We start from the raw sequence: 22,373 nt of genomic DNA, 5'->3' as shown, positions 1-22,373 counted from the left end.
ACTACTGGCAGATAAAATTCACACCTCAAGTGGAGCCACATTACAGATGGTGGACCTGGTCACAAGACATCAAGAAAGTGATCAAGAAAGCAACTTAAAAAGCATTTTTGGATCAAATCTCATTCTAGGTGGACTGAGCAAAATAGAAGATGGTATCCAACTGCACAAAATATTTTTAAAGCGTCCGTCACTCCGTCAAGGGACAATAGAGACGGCAAGGGCTGCGATTGGTCCTCAGGACAGGCTGAGCTAACGCTGCTCTGTGCCGACCACCCACAGTTATGTCTTCCTCGCATCACACCGCTGAAGTTGGCTCCACATTCACCTACAGTGCGACTCTGAGCAAGCAAGAATTTATGTTGTCATGCAGCACAGTGTATTTGTAGTTGTAGTTTCTTTGAGTGGGTTAAAATTGTTTATTTTATTGGATAGCACTAAACTTTACGTTTAATTTGTGTGGTTTCATGTTTAATTTAATCTGATAGTGCACTATTGTTTAAATAAAGCTTGTGGTTTGATATGTAATATTGTCTTTGATAGTCTGGGCAGTTTTACATTAAGATATTGAAACCATTACCGTGGCCCACATGTTTTGTATTCCCTTTTCCATTATTGTACGTAAATTGTAATTTTCTGACTTCCTTGCCCATTGGCTCGGTCCCTCACAATCCTCTACTTCAGTATTCTTGCTGTGGTAACTCTTGATCCTCTTCTAATGGTGTGACATGTGCTATTGTTGTGTAGATGACCCCCATCCCCAGACTTCATGATTAATTTAAGCATCTGGAGTCTCTGTTGGTCACATCTCCTGCATGGATGTACAATATTTGTACGGACCCTGGTCATTCCTCTTATGTAGCTCAGGCATTAGTGTTAATGGATGGCCAATGATCTAATATGCCATTAATGGACACACCTGTCCCTTCAGGTGTGGCTGTTAGAGAATAACACACATGTTACTGTATGTCTGTGCTAAATTAACATACTGTGATGTATACTATATGGTCTGCTTTTCACTCCACTGTCTCATGTGGGTTTTGACTTCAGTTGTGGCTGGACATTTGGATAACTGGCCCTTTGAATCACACCCGCACCTTCATTCATAATATATTCCAGCTAATATTACCATATTAGCTGGAAATCAAAATGAAAGTAATAATCTTTCATCAGTCAACAGATAAACTGCACAAAAACAATAAGTGGTGCTTCAAGGTTGAGATACGAGCAGGAGATTATGATCTATAATCTCTCTGGCAGCCATGTTTTAACTTGAAAAAATATTCACTGAAATGACGTGAGATGTCTCTGTGTTGCCATGTAAATAGTGACACCTTATACCTTTGTGTCTCCAGCAGACATGACACATTTCTCTCAAATAATAGGGCAGGTGTGGCCAAGTAGAAGGGAACTGGGTTTGTAATCAGATTATATATGTCACAATCCACACTCTCACATTCCACAAGTTCCTTGTTTTGTTTCCCTGCTGCTCCTGGTCTTCTCTCTCTCTCTCTTCAGCAGGAGGCGTGGTTGACCTACTTTCCAGACGACGCTGGTGATTGTCTCCACCAGCACAGCTCCGCCTCAGCTGCGTCTGATCAACGATCAAGAAGACTCATAAGGCGGGGCTGTGCGATTCACCAGCGTCAGTTCGTTGTTTCGCATAGCCGGTCATCACGTCTCCTGCGGCTCCAGTGGATTCCACCTCCTCCGGAATCACTTCCTCCTCCTGCCTTATCACATCGTCTCCTCCTCGTCAGCGGAAACCTCCACCATCACACATGCAGCCTCCTCAGCTGGATTCCAGTTCTCCTCGTCTCTCCACCTTGAGTGAGTTCGTTCCTTGGAACCCAACCTGATGAACTTGGATGACATTCTTCGTCAAAGCTGAAAAATGTTCTTTTCACACCCAATCCGTCCCCTTCCTGGGGTTCATTGTTGAACAGGGCTGTCTCTCTCCCGATCCCAGCAAGATCTCGGCGGTGAAAGACTGGCCTACTCCCTCCACCAGGAAGCAACTCCAGCGCTTCCTGGAAACTTAACGCTCTCTCCCACCTCTACGCTCCCAACCCTCCTGATCAGGAGGCTGGACCCATTCTACCTCCCTCATGCATCTTGGGAGCGGCTTCCTGGCCAGTAGAGACGAGGATATGTCAGGCCCAGCAGACCGAGCCGGACCCTGGTGGCGGACCCCCCAACTGCCTGTTCGTTCCCACTGCCATACGCTACGAGGTCCTCCAGTGGTGCCACTCCTCCAAACTTGCGTGAACCGCCCGTACACTCTACTTCCTCAAGCAGTGGTTTTGGTGGCCCACCATGTCTTTGGATGCAGCCACGTTCGTCTCCGCCTGCCCCATCTGTTCCCGTGGGAAGTCCTCCAACCGGCCCCCTGTGGGTCTCCTGAATCCTCTCTCCATCCCTCATCGCCCCTGGTCCCACATAGCGGTTGACTTCGTCGCAGGCCTTCCCCCGTCCAACAACAACACCACTGTTCTGACAATCGTGGACCGATTCTCAAAGTCGGTCAATTATGTCCCTCTCCAGAAACTACCCTCTGCCTTTGAGACCACCGACCTACTCGTCCAACATGTGTTCCGCCTGCACGGCTTCCCCACTGACATTGTGTCGGACCGTGGCCCCCAGTTCGCATCACAAGTTTGGAAGGCATTCTGCTCGGCTCTGGGGGCCTCTGCCAGCCTTTCCTCGGGGTACCATCCGCAATCCAATGGTCAGACAGGGCGGTCAAACCAGAGCATGGAGGTGGTGCTCCGATGTGTCTCCGCTCGTCATCCCTCAGAGTGGAGCCTTTTCCTCCCCTGGATTGAGTATGCACACAACTCCCTCATCTCTGCCTCTACTGGCGTCTCCCCCTACATGGCCTCCCTCTGTTACCAACCCCCTCTATTTGAGTTCCAGGAGAGGGAGGTAGCTGTTCCCTCTGTGCAGGCCAACCTGGAACGCTGCCAGGCGGTGTGGCAGCAGGTGCGGTCATCCCTCCAGAGAGCCTCTCTGCAGACCCAGAAACAGGCCAACCGTCATCGAATTCCTGCCCCTGTATACCAACCTGGCCAAAGAGTCTGGCTCTCCACCAAGGACCTCCCACTCCAAGTTGAGTCACGCAAGTTGGCACCTAGATTCATCGGCCCTTTTCCTGTCGATCCGATCATCAATCCCACCTCTGTTCGCCTAAAGCTCCCTCGGTCACTCAACATCCACCCCACGTTCCATGTTTCCCTCCTCAAGCCGGTGGTGGAATCCGAGTTCGTTCCTTGGAACCCAACCTGATGAACTTTTGCCGCTGTGGAATCGCTGACGTTCCCCTTCCCCCGCTAGCTGTCACGTTCCCCCTCATTGACTATACTTACGTGCTCGCTAGCTTGCTGTAAACTCAGGCTAAATAAACACTGGTTTTTTACACACTTACCTTGTCCTGTCCGCATTCGGGTCCTCCGTTTAGAGGAAGACATGCTATCTGGTTTCTGCAGATTTTGTTTGAGATGGAGACGGATAACCTTTCAACTTGGTTGGTGTATTTTAGGACTGAAGTCTCACAGACTGCATTCACACCTGCCTAAGATCTGATCACAGTGTGGTCTGCCTGGTCCTGTTCTATTCCAATGTGTCCTGCTTGCAGCTCAATGGGTATGAAAGATGTGTGCAGAAAATGCGCTGCACATAGATACGCTGTATAAAAGTGTGAGTGAAAAGTAGCTTTGAGTGGTCATCATACTGGAAAAGTGCTATATAAATTCAGACCAGTTACCATTTACATCAGTATTATTATCCAACACATTCAGATACAGATCTTGGGCCACATGGATTTGCCTCAGCATGGTTGCCAGTTTAAATTGTGGTTTGGCTGAGGGATTTTGTGTGTGGAGTTTTCATGTTCTACCTGTGTGCACATGGGTTTTCTGGGTTCTCTGGTTCCCTCCCACAGTCCAGAAACATGAAGAGGTTAATTGGACACACACTTTACCACAGGTGTGAATGTGAGAGTGAATGGTTTTGTCCTTTGATTAATTTGTGACCTGTCGCGGGTGCACTCTTTCGCCCGATGTCAGCTGAGATTGGCACCAGCAGCACAAAAAAGTACTAGAGAACCAAAATAAGTATTTCTTAGTCTCAGCAAGGCTGCAGATTCATTGATTTATTTCACTACCTGAATAAATGCTTGAAGATTTGTAGTTTACCTTTTTGAAGTTCACTCGTATGACGGTTTTTGTGATTTTTTTCAAATGATTTTTTTCAAAGTGACAGATGGTGGTTGCCTGCTGTAATCAATGCAGAGTATGAATTCCACAACACATCATAATTTAAATGGTAAATTGCATAAAATGTTATTATGGTAGCCCTCCATATTAACTGTTGGAGAATGTTTAGGTTTATTCACATTATAGATGTAAATGTGAAAAATGTACATTGATTCTGATGTTCAGGTTATAATTAGTTATAACATTTTGTTTGTTGTATGTCATGCAAGCAAAGTATTCAACTCCTCATGAACAAATAAATTGACCATTTGTAATAAACGTTTTGCTAGAATGATGTTGTGTTTGTGCATATTTGCTACAGTATTTAAAAAAAATTAAAATATTCTGAGTAAATGGCAGAAAGAGATATAAAAAGGATTTCTGATTTATTAATTAGAATTTTTACCTATCATTTGACAACGAAATCACTGAAATCGGCCCAGGAAATGAAATTCTGATGTAAAAGATGGTTGGAAATGGCCCTATTTTGAAATTTACGTGGCTAATGGGATTTTTCAAAAGAATGACCCAAGAGGTACATTCAGTCAAACTTTGGTGCTTCTTTCCAGTTGTGAAAGATTGTTTTTGCTAATCTGCTCTACTATTATTCCAAAGCAAAAGATGTGCACAGAAGTGACAAAGATTGTTTCTTTTAAAGTGGGAAAACTTTATTATCAAAATGTATTTAATAATCTGATACGATTGGACAGAGTTAGTTTGTGTGTATCATCTGATGCAGATGGAGTTCTGCCTGAAGTCCAGTGAGTGTAGAGAAGTAGCCAGAGCTGCGTACAGGTGAGTGCTGCTGAATCGTAAACAGTACACCGGACTGCTGACTGACTCTGTGCTGAGCTGGAAAAACTGCAGAAAAATAACAAAAGATAAAATCACATGAATTCATAGTTACATTATTATTTAAAGTGACAGGTCTAGAAAGGTCTGTTTAACAGTGAGATAAAGCAGTGAACATGTTCTTAAAATGCTGTAGACCCTTCCGGCAGCCATGTTATCAGCTAGAGCAGTGGTTCTCAACCTTTTTGAGTCGCGACCACAAATTTAACATGCACGACTGTCCGCGACCCCGCCCCCTTCGCCCCACCACACACACACACACCGGTGTGAACGCATGATGGGTATGATGGATAAAGCACTGTCCGTGGTGCTGAAACAACGCCCGATCAATACACCGTTGGCTACGTTGCATTTACAAATCAGACAAGCACTTACACACTTCAGCTATTAGTATTTATTTAGAAACACTTTTGGATTTATTGAAAAACATACAGCAGCATCAAGAGGGTAACTTTTCACGTGAGTAATAGACTGACAATTGTCGCTTCATCCCATCGTATTGCTGGTAGTTGAGCCGGTTAAAATGTAAACAAATAACGCAAACTTTCTTTTTCTTCTTAATGAAATGAAACGATAACTAGGGATGGGAATTACACGGCATTTTGAGAGTTGACTGTCGAGGTTTAGTGTCAAATTTTGTCTAGTTTTTTTTTTGCGGGGGTGGAAACTCTTCTACACTGTACTAATTCATTTTAAGCTCAAAAACATGGCTGTACTGTCCAATATTGACCATCAAAGCAGCGCTAATAAAAATGAGGGGCAAAAAAAAAGGGAAAAACTCTCCGCTGGCACGGATGTGTCTCCAGATGGTGGTCAGGTGGTGGAAAGCTGGTGTATCCAGTCTACTTTTTCAGCCCAACCACTCGTCGTCATTCTAACGTCTAATCGGACGCTACATTCATTTTGATTAAATTATTATTATTATTTTTTTATTTGGCGACCCCCAGAAATCATCACGGTCGGGACCCCAAGGTTGAGAATGGCTGAGCTAGGGCACCTGTGGTTCAGTGAATTCAGCATAGAATATATCTGTACCTCATACAATCACATATCAAAAACCTTAGACATATGGCCTTCATTTCATGAGGTACATGGTTATGTCTTTCATTCAGAGAATATACTGTGTTTACCTGCAGACATTCAGTTTTCCGCTTGTCCCAGAGTCGTACAACACCGTAGTATGACGAGCCACTGGCTATCATGTGGTTCCTGTCTGTCTGGATGCAGTACAGAGCGCTGTCATGAGGCTCCTCCCACTCCATCACACACTTACTGTTGGGAAATACACACACATATTGAGATGGTCATATATATATATATACAATATATATGTACATTGCTTGTTTTTGAGCTCATCATTTTTGTTACAGTCCATTCACAGTTTTAAAGGGATCTTCATTCTCTCAGGTGTGTGTGGTCCTGAATCTTTGGAATTTACCCACGCCAGGAGTGGTTTAGCCTCTGTCATTTCTTATCCTGGTGGCTGGGCAGGGTAAGGGTCCTATGTAAGACCTCTTCTGATTGGACCTTGTCACGGCCAATAGTTCTTAACTGGTCCTAATGAGGCAGAACCTCATTTCTGAGGGAGTGGTTAAGTTTAGGACTAAGACTTGAATTGTAGTTAGGTTAAGTTTATGGTTTGACGTTAACTGGTTATGATTAAGGTTAACACTTCAGCACTTTAGCTGCTCCCTAAGAGAGAAAGAGAGAGAGAGAGAGAGAGAGAGAGAGAGAGAGAAAGAAAGAGAGAGAGAGGGAGAGAGAGAGAGCTTCCAGACATCTCTGTCTCCCCACTGTCTGCTTCTGGTATCTCTCCATCACTTATTGATGAAGCTGCTCTAATGGAGGATCAATATATATTGGCAGAGAATACCTCCATAAAATACTCACTCACTCACTCACTCACTCACTCACTCACTCACTCACTCACTCACACACTTATCATCCACAAGTATTGATTTCCAGATTCACTGCATTGCAAAAACAGACACCTTGATAGAAATTACAATATAGCAGGACTTTAAACTATTATAGCCCATTAAACTATTACTTATCAAAACAATAACTTGGGTTCATAAGGAAACTGATCATTCTATTGTGGACCAGACAGCATTTACATTTGTTATTTGTCATGGTGAGTGTAGAACCTGAACCTCCTCAATGGCCCCGAGAGCCTTTTGAGGATAGTTGGGTTTGACCAATTTAATTATTGATATCTAAAAAGGGAACCCCTCTGCCACGCTTCACCCCAAACCAACCTTTTTCACAGTCCCCAGAGCAAATCTGCTGATCACATCTCATTTGTTTTACTTGACTGGTCCTGAAATACAGCCAGTGAACCCCTGCTGTCCTAAATAAATGATGCTCTACACAATCATGTCACACACTGAGAGGAGAGCAACTACATTAATATGGACACCACACACAATTGATGCTTCACTCCCTTTGCTCACACTGTTGGAGAGAAAAACAAGCTTTGAAGGATTTTTATACCATGAGGCTTTTTTCATCTTGTAAAGATGACAATACAGAAGGAAGAATTAACACAAGTCAAACACGCTGTTAGCCCATGAATTTCAATAATTATAATTCATTTAAAATTATCTATAGTTATTAATTATTCGTTTGAAATGATTTATAGTTATTGCAATTCATTTCTCAAGCCTGAATTTTCTGGATTTGTCTATATCAGAAATAATTCCCAACTTTGTTAAAGATAATTCATAATATTTGATCAATTATTAGTGTAAACAAGTTGTAATGATGAACCCATGTTTTTGAACTTGTAACTATTCTGACTTGGTGCTGAACTGGAAAAAACTGAAAAATGCCTCTTCGTACTTTGCCCCCTATTCATGGAATCATTTGCAAAAAATGAATGCATAATAAAAAATCTTAGTTAATCTTGTTGTGACTGAAAATTGTGAATGTTTTAATTGTGTATGAAGTTTGCTTGACATACCTACTCTGATACTCTGTATCGTCAATGTGGTGAATGAGTTTAACTGAGCTGTAACTGGTGACATGACTGAAATAATTATTTCTAATCATGAGAAATATTTATCAGTGTGTGGATTCTTCTACTTTGGTTTTTGCTCATTTTCTAAGATGCAAATATGCACAAATACAAGATTAGAATACTCTTTTAGTTTTACAAAACACAAATTTAGGCCTGAAAGTATTCAAAAAAAAAAGAAACAATGCATTGTTTCTCTTTTTTTCTTTTCTTTTTTGATAGGGTCTAATTCCATATCGCATTTAAAAAATATATCGATATATCTTAAATATCGATATATCGCCCAGCCCTACTTCTGAAAGTATCTTAAAAGAAGTGAGGGTTAACATTTTGAACATTTTGAATCAATTGTGAATACTGGTTTTTTTTTTTCTTAATAAATACAAACTTGAGGTACATTTAAACAGGTGATGAAAAAATTAAAAAAGTTTTTGCAGGTTAATGCAGGTCAAAGTTATTCAGATTATCCACTGCAGTAAATTTTAAATTAGAGTCACACATTTAGCAAAGTTTTATTTAATTAATTTATGTTTCATTACTTTATTATAGTGGTGTGTCACTATTGCACAATAATTGCTGCTGCCACCCTGAGGTAAAAGATACACTATTACTTATAGAAATTATTTTAATTCTTTTTGCTTTTGCACTCATACATGTTGCTCCCTGTAATCATTAATTAAAGATTCAGTTAAGCACACTGGCCTCAAGCACACTGTTTTGGTATCACTACCATAAAATCCAAATCCAAACTGTAGCTGGGATCGTATTGAAAATGCTACTGGGTTCAAAGAAAAAGTCCTTAGAAGCAGCAAATGTTGCAGTTACTGCTGACAAGAGAGAGATGGTGTCATACCGTGGGCTCAGTCGCAGATCCCACAGTCTAACGAAGGTGTCATAACCACAGGTAAAGAGCTGAAACGGGGACTCAAACACCATGTCCAACACTCCAGCCCCTCGACGAAACTCTGAGCCCAAACTGCACACGCATTCCAATCTGAGGAAGGAAACAGAGGATCAATTATAAGTGTTTTCACATGTCCAAAAACTAGGTTGCCTACCGACTGGAAGGTTGGAGGTTCCATCCTTGGCTCCTATACATGACTCTGTGTCCCAGGGGTCACCAACGTGGTGCCCGTGAGCACCTGGTAGCCCCGCAGGCAGCCAATACGGTGCCCGTGGGGCTCACCTCACTTCAGCTCCCTTGCATGTATTCATATGATCACTCAGTAAAATATCGGGGTATGACATGCACTGTATGAATATGTATCATAAATTCAAGATAAGAATATAAACACAAACCATTAAGTCCTGCTCCTTTTCATATTTTCAATTTAACTGAATATATATATAAAGAAGATTTTTCTGGAGGCAGGATTGAGGATTGAGGAGTTTCTCGGCTTCGATGACATCATTGCTGATAACTTTGAACACACTGAACCAATCGACCGGGATTTATGGTTACGACATAATTATGTTTGAAGACGACGAGGTCGGCGATAACGACGATGAGTTTGAAGGTTTTGAAAGTGATGGAAGACGAAGAATTACCACCGTAATCGACGGAGTGTTTTCAACCACACCACTGCAAGCACCATCACCATCACATGTGAAGCAGACTGTTACAGGCATTACATGCTGTTCTTGTTCTTCCCAGTCCATCAGGACTAAATCCAGGTATTGCTTTATTTTCTTCCTGTTTCCCATCCATCCATTATCTACCGCTTTATCCTCCACCAGAGGGTCGCTGTGTTTATCTCACCAGACATAGGGCGATAGGCAGGGTTCACCCTGGACAGTTCACTAGTCCATCACAGGACCACATATAGAGACAAACAACCATTCACTCACACTCTCACACCTACGGTCAATTTAGAGTGACCAATTTACCTAACCCCCATATCGCATGTTTTTGGACTGTGGGAGGAAGCCGGAGAACCCGGAGAAAACCCACGCACACACGGGGAGAACATGCAAACTCCTTGCAGAAAGGCCCTTGTTCCGAAGTTGTTCCAAACGGGGCTCGAACCCAGGAACCCGGGTTTTCTTGCTGCAAAGGCAAGAATGCTAACCACTACACCAACCGTGGGCCCTCTTCCTGTTTTTTAATTGAAAATGGTTATTCGCTTTACTGTTACTTTTTTTTTTTGTATCTAAATAAAGTCAATTTCACAGGAAATCCACAGGTTTAAGTTCTCAAATACTTTTTGAATTGTGTTCCTATATCTGCTACAAAGGCTGAGAAGTAATTTAATAGGCATTGAACCTCAGGTTTTAGAGGCATTTTTTCCAGGCATTTCAGGCCTTAACGGGTTAACAGATGAGATTATCAACTGTAGCAGTTGTACCTGAATATTATTGGTACTGTTACTTATGTTTCTGCAAAAATAGCCTATTGTGGCCCTTAATGTTGTTTATATTGTTACCTCTAATTTTGTAATAGCCAATTGTGACTGTTGCGAATGTTGGTGGTACAATAACTGTAACCTTTTCGCACTATACGCAAATTGTATTGTACCTGAATGTTGGTGGTTTTGTTACTTCCTTTTTTTCCACAGAACGAGCAGCCATTTCAATAAATATGTGCTAAATTTATAAAAAATTTACAACATTTTGGGGTTGATGGTGTGACCAGTATGTGTGTATGTGTGTTTGCTCTTTAGGATCCTTTCTATCATATACATTGACCTTGTCAGGACCAGTAGTCCCCATGGAGACCAAAAACCTGGTCCTAATGAGGCAGAACCTTATTTCTGAGGAACTGGTTAAGTTTAGAGCAAATATTAAATAATTTAGTTTGGTTTGGTTAAGATTGGGGTTAAGCATTAGCTGGTTATGGTTAATGTCAAGGATTTGGTCTGTCCAAACTAATGCAAACCTGTGTGTGTGTGTGTGTGTGTGTGTGTGTGTGTGTGTGTGTGTGTGTGTGTGTGTGTGTGTGTGTGTGAAAATGCAGCACCATGCTCTTGTGATCACAGCTCTGTGCCGCGCTCGCTTCTTGCCTCTTGATTATTGAAGAAAAACTTTCACTCAGCAGGGCAGATTATTGCAGCATAACTGTCTCTTTGTTGCTATGTAATACCCTCCATGACCGTGACTCTGTGCAACTCTTGCATGTTTGATACCTGCCCCGTAGCAACCATTTAAAGGAGTCCACTGGCCATGGTGACAGACCGGCCCTGTGCTTTGACTTGTGCCCCCCTCCCTTGCCCTGGAGCTCAGTTCGCAGAATTGGGCTGGTAATCCTCTAGCCTTACCACAGGGGGCCTTCTTATTGGACTACAGCTTTCCCCAGAGGGTGCCTTATTGGGTGAGAGCTCTCTCAGTGCTAGGATCTCATGACTAAGCCTGGGCCAATGGGGAGTCTGTGATGAGGCTGAATTTGAGACTGCGTGGGGTAGTGACCCCTCATTTTCCTCTTACCACTAAAACCAAGCAGCTTAGCACATGCCACACAAAAAGAAACTCATTCAAGTTAAAGGGATGCAAGCCTGTTCAATCATAACTAATGGTGTCTCCATCACAGTTCATAACCTAAGTCCCTCAAACACTACAAATATGATGACAATGTTGTTCTTCAAATATCCCTTCACCCATGGGAGCAGAGCATGCAGTGTCTGAAAAGCCAAGGAAGTCCTCTTCATCAGACTCCTCATTGGAGATCTCCAGGATGCACTTTCGCTCCTGCAGCTCTTGAGTGTTAGGGTAGCAGGGTTTCAGGTGGGAAATGTGGACAATTTTTAAGAAGCCAGAATCCTCCAAAACAACTTATAGTCGACTGGCCCAACTTGCTACACCACCCGATACGGCCCTTGCCATTTAGGGGCTAATTTAGCTGTGAATGACTTCTCCGCTTTGGAGAGAGTGTGGGCTCGTACCCAGACTCTATCTTGTTCTTCAAAAACTGTGTCTCATATGTGTTTGTCATAGTTTCTTTCTGGGGACCAGGTTTTTGGAAACAAAGGAACAGAGATCTTCCAGCTGAGTGATTTTGGTGTAGGTAGTGGTGTCATGAGCAGACTCTCAAGGTTGCAGCACCACATCCAGGGCCCCTCTCAGAGAATGACTGAGATTCAGCTCGGTAGGACTTCAGCTATGGTTTCTGCAGTGGCCTTTCTTAAGGGAAACAGTTCCACCCACTTGGAGTAATAGACAAAGACAAGTAGGTAGACATTTCGCTTTGAGCTCCTTGGAAAGGGAATCCATGCCAAGCATTTCCCAGGGGCGTTGGACCAGAGTTAGCTGAAGTTTTCCTGACAGTTGTCTGGTTCTCCGGTTTATATTTCTGGCACACTTTTCTGGCATGTTCAGAACACACACGCAGTTCTGAACATGCTGTCGGACATCCCAACTCAGCTTTGGCCAATAGACCGGGTGTTGCAATCTGCGGTGGGTTTTGTGCCTTCCAAGATGGCCAGAGAGGGGGTCTTGATGGAAATACTCCAGAAGTTGCATCCTGAAGCAGACCAGTATGTAAAGTTGGTATATGATCCTGTATGTGACATACAGGATCATATACACCATGACAACACGGTGGATAAGGTCCTCCATTATGCTGAAAGAAGTATTTGCATTGATGACAACGTTTCCATTTTCCATAACCTTTTGATACAGGGTCATGCTGTCAGGGTCTTCCTGTTGCGTTTTCCACACAGCCTCGATGGTGATGGGAAGATCTTTTGATGGTCTCGAGGTGGCCATCATGATAGTAGCACAGCCAGGTAAGGAAAGCTGATCTCCCTGATCTCATCTGATACAGTATTGTATTCCCTTTTCTGTATTCCACAGTGAAGGTGAATTCCTGAAGCCTGAGTGTCCTGGCATCCGTATAGACCAAAAAAGGAGCATGAAAGTTTGGGTGACCTAGGACTGGGGGTTTAACCAGATTTCCTTTAAGTGTCTCAAAAGCAGTTTAGCATGCAGGTGACCAGAGGAACCGAGCTCCCTTTTTCTTCAAGGCATTGAGTGGCTCACAATCTGTGAGAGGTTATGAACAAACCGATGATATCACCCTGCCATGCACCTCTGCAAGGCCTTCAGGTTGGTGGGGACTGGGAAGTTGTGAGCCGCCTCTGTCTTGTCTGGGTCGACATTGTGTCTCCCGTGGCAGATACAATATGACCCAGAAATCTCGGAAATGTCCTGCACAGCTTACACTTTTTCACGTTTACAGAGAGCCCAGCACTTTCGGAGTTTGTCAAGAACAGCTTGGACATCATATAAATGTTGCTCCCAAGACTGAGAGAAAATGATAATGTCGTCCAGGTAGACGAAACAGATGACAGCTTTTAATTCTCCGTTCACTTGATTTGGATGTAAATGCCCTCAAATGAAAGCTGAAAGTATGCAGTTAAAGCACACCTTGCTTTCATTTCAAATCCATTGTAGTGGTGTATAGAGCCAAAAAGAAGAACATTGTGTCGATGTCCCAATATTTATGGGCCTGACTACTGACTTAGTTTCCCATCCAATTTTTCCCTTCATTTTTACCACTGTACCTTTCATTTAAAATGTTGAATACAGTAGCTCATCAGAATCACATACTTCAAACACGAGTATAGCGGAAGTAGATTAAGATGGTGTGAGAGATAAAGTGACCCTAATTATTATGATTTCTCTCGTTTCATTTTCTACGCATTCCGATTCCTCAGCTCGACTCCAATCACATACCCTGGTACATACAGTAGAACTGTATTTCTGATTTCCCTCCAAGTAGCACGAGAGGATGCTTATGTACCACTGGTGGGACAGAGTTAGAGAACCAAGGATTTAAAATATTCCGCAGGTGAATAGTTTAATAATTACATAAATTGCAAAACAACCAATTGTTAACCTGTAGACATAACATCAGCAATTGTTGATGCTGGAAAAGACAAAACGGCAAAAAAAAGCTAAAAGCAATATTATAAATTTTGAGAGAAATACAAAGAAGCAGTTGAAGCTGCAGTGTGGAAGCTACTTTGTCAGATGGTAGACTGCTGGTCTGAGGGGGAACAGACTTAATGGAGGCCACTGCCTGTGTGACACACTGGCCTTAATTCTCGATTTAAATCTGTCTGTCGCTATAGGAGTCAGGTTGGTTTTAATACACACACACAGTTTGTTGTGAAAGGAATCCTTAATGAATTGACAATGTTGAAAAAACTAAAACAGAAGAAGCTAAGGGCATCAGTGTGGGGTGGGCTAATGAAAAGATGTGTGTGTGTGTGTGTGTTTATGTTTATGAAGGAGTGGTTGGAGCCTCTTGTCAAGTTAAGTCTGAGCTCTAAACAGGAGCCTGGGGATGAACTGGGAAACAGGCGCTCTTGTCAAAAGCCCTCAGACAGGTAGAGAAAAGGAGTCCTGCTGAGGTGTTACTGTGTAAACCACATAGAGGGGAGTCATACAACCTGCAGCACATCCACCCACTTTAGCCTGTGCCTCTGAGCTCACTGCAGAACTACTGCAGCAGGAATGTGAGACACAGTGGAAAGAAGGGGCATTGGCTCCTGGGAGCCATCAACAATGACCACTTTCAAAATGTCACATACAAGCATGCACTGCAAAGACAATACAGCTGCAATTTGTATAGCATCCAGCCCAATGCAGACATTTGACCCTGCTCTTTCATTCTCAGGAATGTCAAGAATCCTGGCCTGGCCATTTGATTGTAAGGGAGGAGGACTGCCTTTCTGAAGGGACGGAGGGGAATCTTTGGAGTTAGGAGTGATGGTCTTTTCTCTTTGGTAGTTTTTCTCCCCTCTGTGTTTAGCCATGAGCGAAGTGGGAAAAGTTGGGGTGCTGCTTTGCTGGCTCCACTTGTGTGGGATCCCCCTCTATATGGTTGATCATAAGCTTTGCTTGTAGCAACCACAAGATATAATTAAGCACAGTGGGGGAAAAAGAGGAAGCACTAAATGAAATTAAACTCAAACCTTCAAGAGCTCTACAGGGCCCTGGGCTTTACAGCCTCTGTTGAGGCTCTGTTGATTATGTTTTTTCGGTGTGATGCATGTCATTACCCGACCTGTACCGGAAATTTGATCCGTTCTGCGCATGTCCATCCTTAAAACTGTAGTGCGTTACTTAAATATAAACTATTGTCTGTTACATACAACATAGATTAGTTATTGTAACGTTGATTTAACAGCTCCAGACAACTCTGTGTTTAGTATAGTATAGTAACGTTTAGATCCTGAGTCGCCTGGCAACGTTCTCACTGCATACAGGAAGTGAATCATTTTATATCAAGACAGAAGCTGGTGACAGCAAGATCGTCCTAGTAAAGTGAGACTTATGCAGACAGGTGTGAGTATAACTGAAAACACAAAAAGAAACACAGACGACAACGTCTTAGAAGTGAATTATTTAACACCACCAACAACAACCAAGATATAATGCAAGATCACATGCATTATTCAGGTCTGCTACACCTTATAACCATGTCCAATTTCTTCAACACCTGCAAACTCCAGACAAACCTGTCCTCTCATCCCTTCCTTCACATTCTGTGTGTCTCCGTCCTCTGGCCTCCTCAGATTTCCAGTCTATTTGTAAGCAGGAAGCAGCTTTTTGTGTCTAGGCCTGTATGGTGTCGTGTTGGCTTGTTTTAATTGGCTCAGGTAAAGCTGGGAATTACAGCAGCCTTGTCAAAGCTGTATCAGGTTTAAGCCTTGCCTTTCAAAGACAGGAATTTTTTAGAGGCCCCCACATTTTGAACTGGTCCGTTCTCAAGACTAGTGTATTCTGTGGTGTTTCCAAACTTGTGGCTCATTTGCTATTTTTACAAATAAAGGGCCACACTGTTGTTGCGTTCACGCACTGAACACAAGCCATGTGGGAACATTAATCTAGCAAATTAGGTTTACAAAAGGACATTGTTTGGTTGTGGAAGTTGTTCATAACTGATAATCACAGCATTAAACCCATAGTGCACTGGACTCTGTAGACACTGTAGAACTGGGACGCTAACATTAGCTCATGATGTCACTCTTACTTCTGCCCCTAGTTAGCTCAGACATTTCACACTCACACTCTTTGTATGAAGATGACATTATGACATGACAGTGACCTTGTTCTATCACTTCCCTAGTTTGGGCTAAACTCTGTATGTGACTCTGAGACTGCAGGATCCAGAGCCAGACCTGATGCTATTATTATTATTATTGTTATAATTATTATTATTATTATTATTATACTAATACTACTGATAATAATGTTAATAACCCTAATACTAATAAAATTATAATAGTATTAGTAGTATCATGTAATAACCTCCCTGTCCTCAGTAGGTACCTGTTACTTTTTTACACCAATTCATGTTATTGCTTCTATAAATGACACAATAATATAAAAGTATTATGCTCATATTACTTGGTATTGACTACCCAAGGTGGAAGCTTTTTGGAGGATTCCACCAAGAACCCTTTTAAAACCCTTTATTTAGGATAGGGGTTTAAAAGGGTTCTCTGGATCAAAATGGTTCTTACTGGAACCATTAGTGTTACCAAGAACCTTTGAAAAAGCCTTTCTTCAGGAAAGTGTACACATATTCAGCAGTTGCATCCAGAATCAACAAAACTAAGAAGGGAGGTAGCAGGAAATATGGAGAGACAACCACACAATTATCTGCATGATCTATTACTAAAACATACCATCATACCCCACAAGGTTAGCAGAGATCACTCTGAACATGACCATGTTCACCTTATTGTGATTATAGGTTTCCATCTTCTAATGGTGACTTCCAGCATGACAAAGCTCCATATTACAAAAGCTAAAATCATCTCAAGCTGTAGACAAGATGTAGAATGTGTTATAGCATCTTCCTCTAACTTACCGTTCAGTATCCCAGATGCGAAGAGGGGAGAAGTTCTGGCAGCAGGCAGTTCCTGTCACAAAGGAGCTGTACCATAGGTCGAGGGAGATGAGGGGAGAACGAGAGAGAAATAATTAAAAGGTTGCAAAAACTTTAAACTGGCTGAACTAAAATTCTCCAAATATTAACATTAATAGTAGAACAATGATAGCTGATATTGATCTGAACACACCCAGACGTGTCTGTCTTCCAATTTTCCACGGATTTAATGGAAAAAAAAAAAGATTTCCGAGAACAAAAGGCTTATTTCTTACAGATGCATTTCACAAATTTGGCAAATCTATATTGTGCACTTAACCTTTACTACACTGCCAGTCTAACACTTCATCCTCCACATGAGGGTAGCAGGGGGACTGGAGCAAATCCCAGCTGATACAATAGGGCGAAAGGCGGGGCACAAGATCGGCATTTTGTCAATCCATCACAGGTCAAATTTACAAACAACAATCACTCTCACATTCACACGGTTAAGTGTCCAGTTAACTTTTGCATGTTTTAGGACAGTGGCAGGAAACATGAGAACCAGGAGAAAACGCACATGTAGAGAACGTGCAAACTCTGATTGAAGAGCTTCAGAATCCGTACATTAGCATGTAGTTGATATTTTAAACATTTATTTGATTTATTAAGGCCCAACAACTGTACTGACTTAATTTACCAATAGTTAGGATTGCAGTAAATGTAAACAGAAGTAAGTAAGTCATAGTGTTGTTGATCAAATGTGGATTACTATCACATAACAACACTCTCAAAACCTGCTCCCTCCCTCCACCTTGTATTGTTTCCCAGCAGAATAAAAAAAGAAGAAACTACAACACTCATGATCCTTTGATTGGAGTGGCAGGTTGGAATTAGCAGCCTATGTTCAATGAATGCCGTGCATGTGGAGCAGTGTGGGAGTGGTGAAAGGAGACGGGAGGAGCACTGTCACAGAGGACTGACAAGCTGTGTTTTGCTGTAAGAAACTAAGTAGAGGGTGGGCTGGTTACCAGTGGTGGTGGTGGTAGGGGGGCTTCTGTTGGACCGGACCTGAGTCTCAGGGCTTAGTGCCCTCCTACAGAGTTGATTGACAGGGGGGAGGACTCACTTTTTACAAACAGAGAAGTAGTTACTGACAAATGCTATTAGCTGTTTGAGAATACTGTAGATGGACACAGAGAGACAGACACATTTCTGTGTCACCATGAAGTGGGCGGAGCCGAGGGAAATGTGCTATTAACAGCTAAAGTAATGTATTCACAAAGAGATGTTCTGATGTCCAATATTGTGATCAGCGTTCCATTAATGCATGGTTACTATGATCTACCATAAAACCACACTGTTAACCCACTCTTCATAACTGCAGTGGATTTTTTTTCACCATGACAAACATCATTGACGTCTAATGTTCTGTCTTTTCATCAGTTTGTTAACTGCACTAAAGAGAAACAATTTCAATATCAAATGAAATTAAAGTCAAATACATTTGAGAGAATACACTAAGATTGTTTGATCATTTTAATTTATGAATGACTTCTGAGATGATGTCATCCAATTAAATTTTGTTTTCAAATGATGTCCTTTAAGCATCAGTCCATCATTATTTAATTAATTAGCTGATTATTACTACTATGTAGGAACGATTATTTCTTATACATACCTTTTAACATTTATTTCTCAAAAACTTGATTAATGCTGCTAAATATAGTCACTAAATATTTTTTTAACCAAACATTTATTAATCTAAGTTTATTTTTTTATGACCTGTTCTTGTATTTAATATAGTTTGTATATTCTAACTATATTCTTTATATACGTATATTATATACTACTACTGCTGCTACTACTATACAACATATAAAATATACAGGTGCATTGCAGTGCAGATACAGATACAGAATGCAGGTAAGCAATTTTTATTTGTCGATTTTTTTTCAATGAAAAAAATCCCCAATATATATCAGCAATTGTCTGCACTGACTTCTGAAAATCGTAGGTCAGTAGGTCGACCTCTATGGACACAGATTTCTTAAAATACCATTTACCATGGATCTAAATCTAAACATTATATTACCAGCCTATCAACATAACAGTGCTTGTTGAATATATTTATCTGTATCTCCAGTTTACAGAGCAACTTAAATCAGATGGCTTTCTATATACTGTAAAAATGACATTTTTGCATTTTCTAATAAGAGTGAATTCAAAAATTCAGAAACCCAGAAATTAAATGCACATTGCATTCAAATTTGTCTGCTATTTATAATTAAAAGTCTATTTTTACAACAAAGGTGAACAGCAGATCTGCAGCTGACTTTGTGAAAGACAGAGGTGGAGATTAATGATGCAGCCGTCACATCCTGCAAAAGCGTCCAGTGTGGCCCAAGAGTTAGATTATTTCATGTTATGACGGAGAGTGCTCCTTTTTGGAAATATGCAAATACATGGTCTCCATCAATAACCCAACTTTCATTTACAGATGGGATATGCATTTTAGGGCATCTATTGCAGTAATATGTTACCAATACCCTTTATAACTTCAAACCGAACGCATCCAACAGGACTCCAGATTAATCGTGTAGGAGTGTGTAGGACTGGAAATGTAAAAATGTCCACACAGACATATTCTGCTTAAGGCAATGGTGATTAGTGTGTGTTTTTGTGCATGCCAGTGTGTGTGTGTTGGGGGTTAAAGGGGTGCTAGGACAGGACAGGCCTGTGTGTGCTTTGGGTGGGGGTGAGGTCATCGAAGTGAAGCACAGAGGGCAGCTGCCAGACCCGTTAAGCAACACAGCCCATTGGCAGGCCACCAGTAATTAGTGTTGGGTAAACTCTTTTATGGCCCAAATGGGTCGGGCAGGCCCGGGACCAGTATGCGTGGTGGGTGACCTTTGACCCATTGACACAGGATACAATAGGGTTATGGTCACACTCACTATCTGGACCCTATTACTCTCCATTACTCACATTACTCACCCCTCACTGGGCTGTGGCACTGGTGGATGCAGGGTGGGGGGGGCACGGACCATACAATGAAAGAGCAACTGCTCCCTCATCTCTTCAAACTACCTCACTCCTCTGAAGCACCAGTTCGGCCCACTCTGGGGTCGGGGTTTGCACTGATATTATAGCTGCTAAGGTCAGAGCCTCTCACGCCTAATGTGGGGGAGATTCCCCCCCAAATACACAGTCATATCAGAAGAGTCACAATCGTCTCTCCTGATCAGTGCCTAACCCTCACTATGCCTCTCATCATTAGCAACATGCTGGGCCTCTGCTGCCGTTTGGGTAACCTCATCAGCTGGCTGTATTATCTAAGGGCCTATGTGGCAGGGTCATACCAACTCACTGAGCTCTCAATGGGAACAGAGCAGCTTTCACATGAGCAACATCATTTCAATGGGCAATATTGTGGCTTTGATCTTAAATTGTTAGTCATGGGATATTGAATAAAATATTGAACTTAGCACATGTGCAGAGCTATTTACAAAATGACAGGACCTTCACTAAATCTTTGAACCATCTGACAGATCATCCTAAAGTTGATCTTGTCATTTGCTCAACTGATGCACTGTATAGATACAAATAAACAAGATGACAGAAGGACATATCAATCTGGATTACACAAAGCAATGTAAGTGAAAGAGGCAGCAGGACGACACTGTGTAGTGACTAGAGAGAAGAATGAAGCCTTTCACCAAAACATAACTTGGAAACGTTGCATGGTTCTCAGTGTGACAGAATATAATTAAGGCTATAGGTGAACACAGAGATGGTGCATCTTTATTCGGACTCTTTTGTACTTCAATCCAGCTTTAACCAAACTTTTACAAACCCAGAAAGGGAACAAGTATCAGAGTGAATAAAACACACTGGTGTTGACAGCTTATTCAGTTTATGATTCTGGTTGATATTGTTATTTGCTCTTTATAAAAAAATACAGCTCATTACTGTCAAAGGTATGACTATTTTGTTACATTTTCTACACCAAAATGATCCAAACAGCTGGGTTTCTGTGACAAACTAATAATAATAATAATAACAATATATAAAACACAATGATGTAATAAAGATTTTATCATAATTTCAATGTTTGTAATATACCATAACAATGGTTATGCTTGATCCAGTACAAATGACCATTATCCTAAGATATTTGTTTTACTTGATGGGCAACAGATATAGGAAAACATTTTTACTTTTATGATGTATCCTGTGAACACAGTATGTGTCTCTGTGATGACGATTTTCGGTTTAAGATGAATCCTGCATGACACATTTAAGGACTTGCCTTTCATAAAGTGTGTTTGTTGTTTCTAGAATGTTCTGTAATAAGGTTATTCCATACAAGTAACCTGTTTACAGAATATATCACATAAACATTTGATTCAATAAACAGTTTTTTCAAGTTTTTACCCTAGAATCAATCCCAAATCAAAGCAAGCGAAAAGTCTACATGTCTAACCTGGGAATGTGAAGGCATTTGGCTTTAGACTCCCAGGGAGTGCCCCCCCCACCCACCCCCAAGCCATCACCACCATCACACCCCCCAAACCACCCACCCCCCCACCCTCTCTCTCTCTCTCACAGACACACACTTCACACTGTTGTGCATGAACACACATATACGTACATACAAACAAGCTGGGACCCAGTTGTCCCATCCCTGCCCCCTGTGGCTCTTTTGCCTTCTGTTTGTGTCTCCAGTGTGCAGGGTCACCAGGACATTCTTCAGGCTACCACCCCCTTGGCTCTGTTCAGCCACTTGGAACAGACAGACCAGGTCCCAGCACTGTCCCCACACACACGCACACACGCACACACACACACACACACACACACACACACACACACACACACACACACACACACACACACACACACACACACACACACACACACACACACACACACACACACACACACACACACACACGCGCACACACGCACACACACATTGACTAAATAAATTTTCTGGAGACTTAATAACCTTAACCCTAACTACTACTAGTCTCATCTTAACCACGTATGCACCTTAAAATGACGAGAGTGATGAATGAATGAGAGTGTCCCCATCAACAGCATGGTACAATGATCACATTGCTTGAAATTTGGAATTTTTGGGGGGAATCTATTGCTTTTTCTGGTATCAACACCAAGTCTTTTTTTTTATTTTTTAAATACATTGGCATTTTTGTTTTACATGAAGTTTGTATTTGTGTGTTGGGCTGCTCTGCAACAAACTGTGCCATGGGGAGGAATAAAGTTGTATTGTGTTGTGATCTATTTTATTGTATCGAGTGCCTTAAGCCCAATTTATACTCCTGCGTAAAGTGCTCTGCGTAGGTTACGCAGAGCCTGTCGAAGAACCTCTGCGTCGTCTTCGACTGCACAAAATATTTTTTAAGTGTCCGTCACTCTG

General features: G+C 41.9%; 1 protein-coding gene across 2 annotated transcripts in view; it reads right to left on the bottom strand.

Moving 5' to 3' along the window:
• Positions 1–4,919: 4,919 nt before the first annotated feature.
• fbxw4 (F-box and WD repeat domain containing 4) overlaps positions 4,920–22,373 on the bottom strand; it is a 34,884-nt gene continuing 17,430 nt past the window's right edge. For both annotated transcript variants that reach the window (XM_083897646.1, XM_083897647.1), the window contains exons 6-9: positions 16,934–16,999; positions 8,972–9,112; positions 6,233–6,374; positions 4,920–5,111 (exon numbers count right to left, since the gene is read on the bottom strand). In XM_083897646.1, coding sequence (XP_083753772.1) covers positions 4,977–5,111; positions 6,233–6,374; positions 8,972–9,112; positions 16,934–16,999 — 484 coding nt within the window. In that variant the 3' untranslated portion in view covers positions 4,920–4,976. The remainder of the gene's footprint in view (positions 5,112–6,232; positions 6,375–8,971; positions 9,113–16,933; positions 17,000–22,373) is intronic.

This window comes from Microchirus variegatus (assembly GCF_963457635.1).
Source record: "Microchirus variegatus genome assembly, chromosome: 11".
Classification (NCBI taxonomy): domain Eukaryota; kingdom Metazoa; phylum Chordata; class Actinopteri; order Pleuronectiformes; family Soleidae; genus Microchirus; species Microchirus variegatus.
The sequence above is the reverse complement of the archived record's forward strand: the minus strand, read 5'-3'. Positions and strand labels throughout refer to the sequence as shown.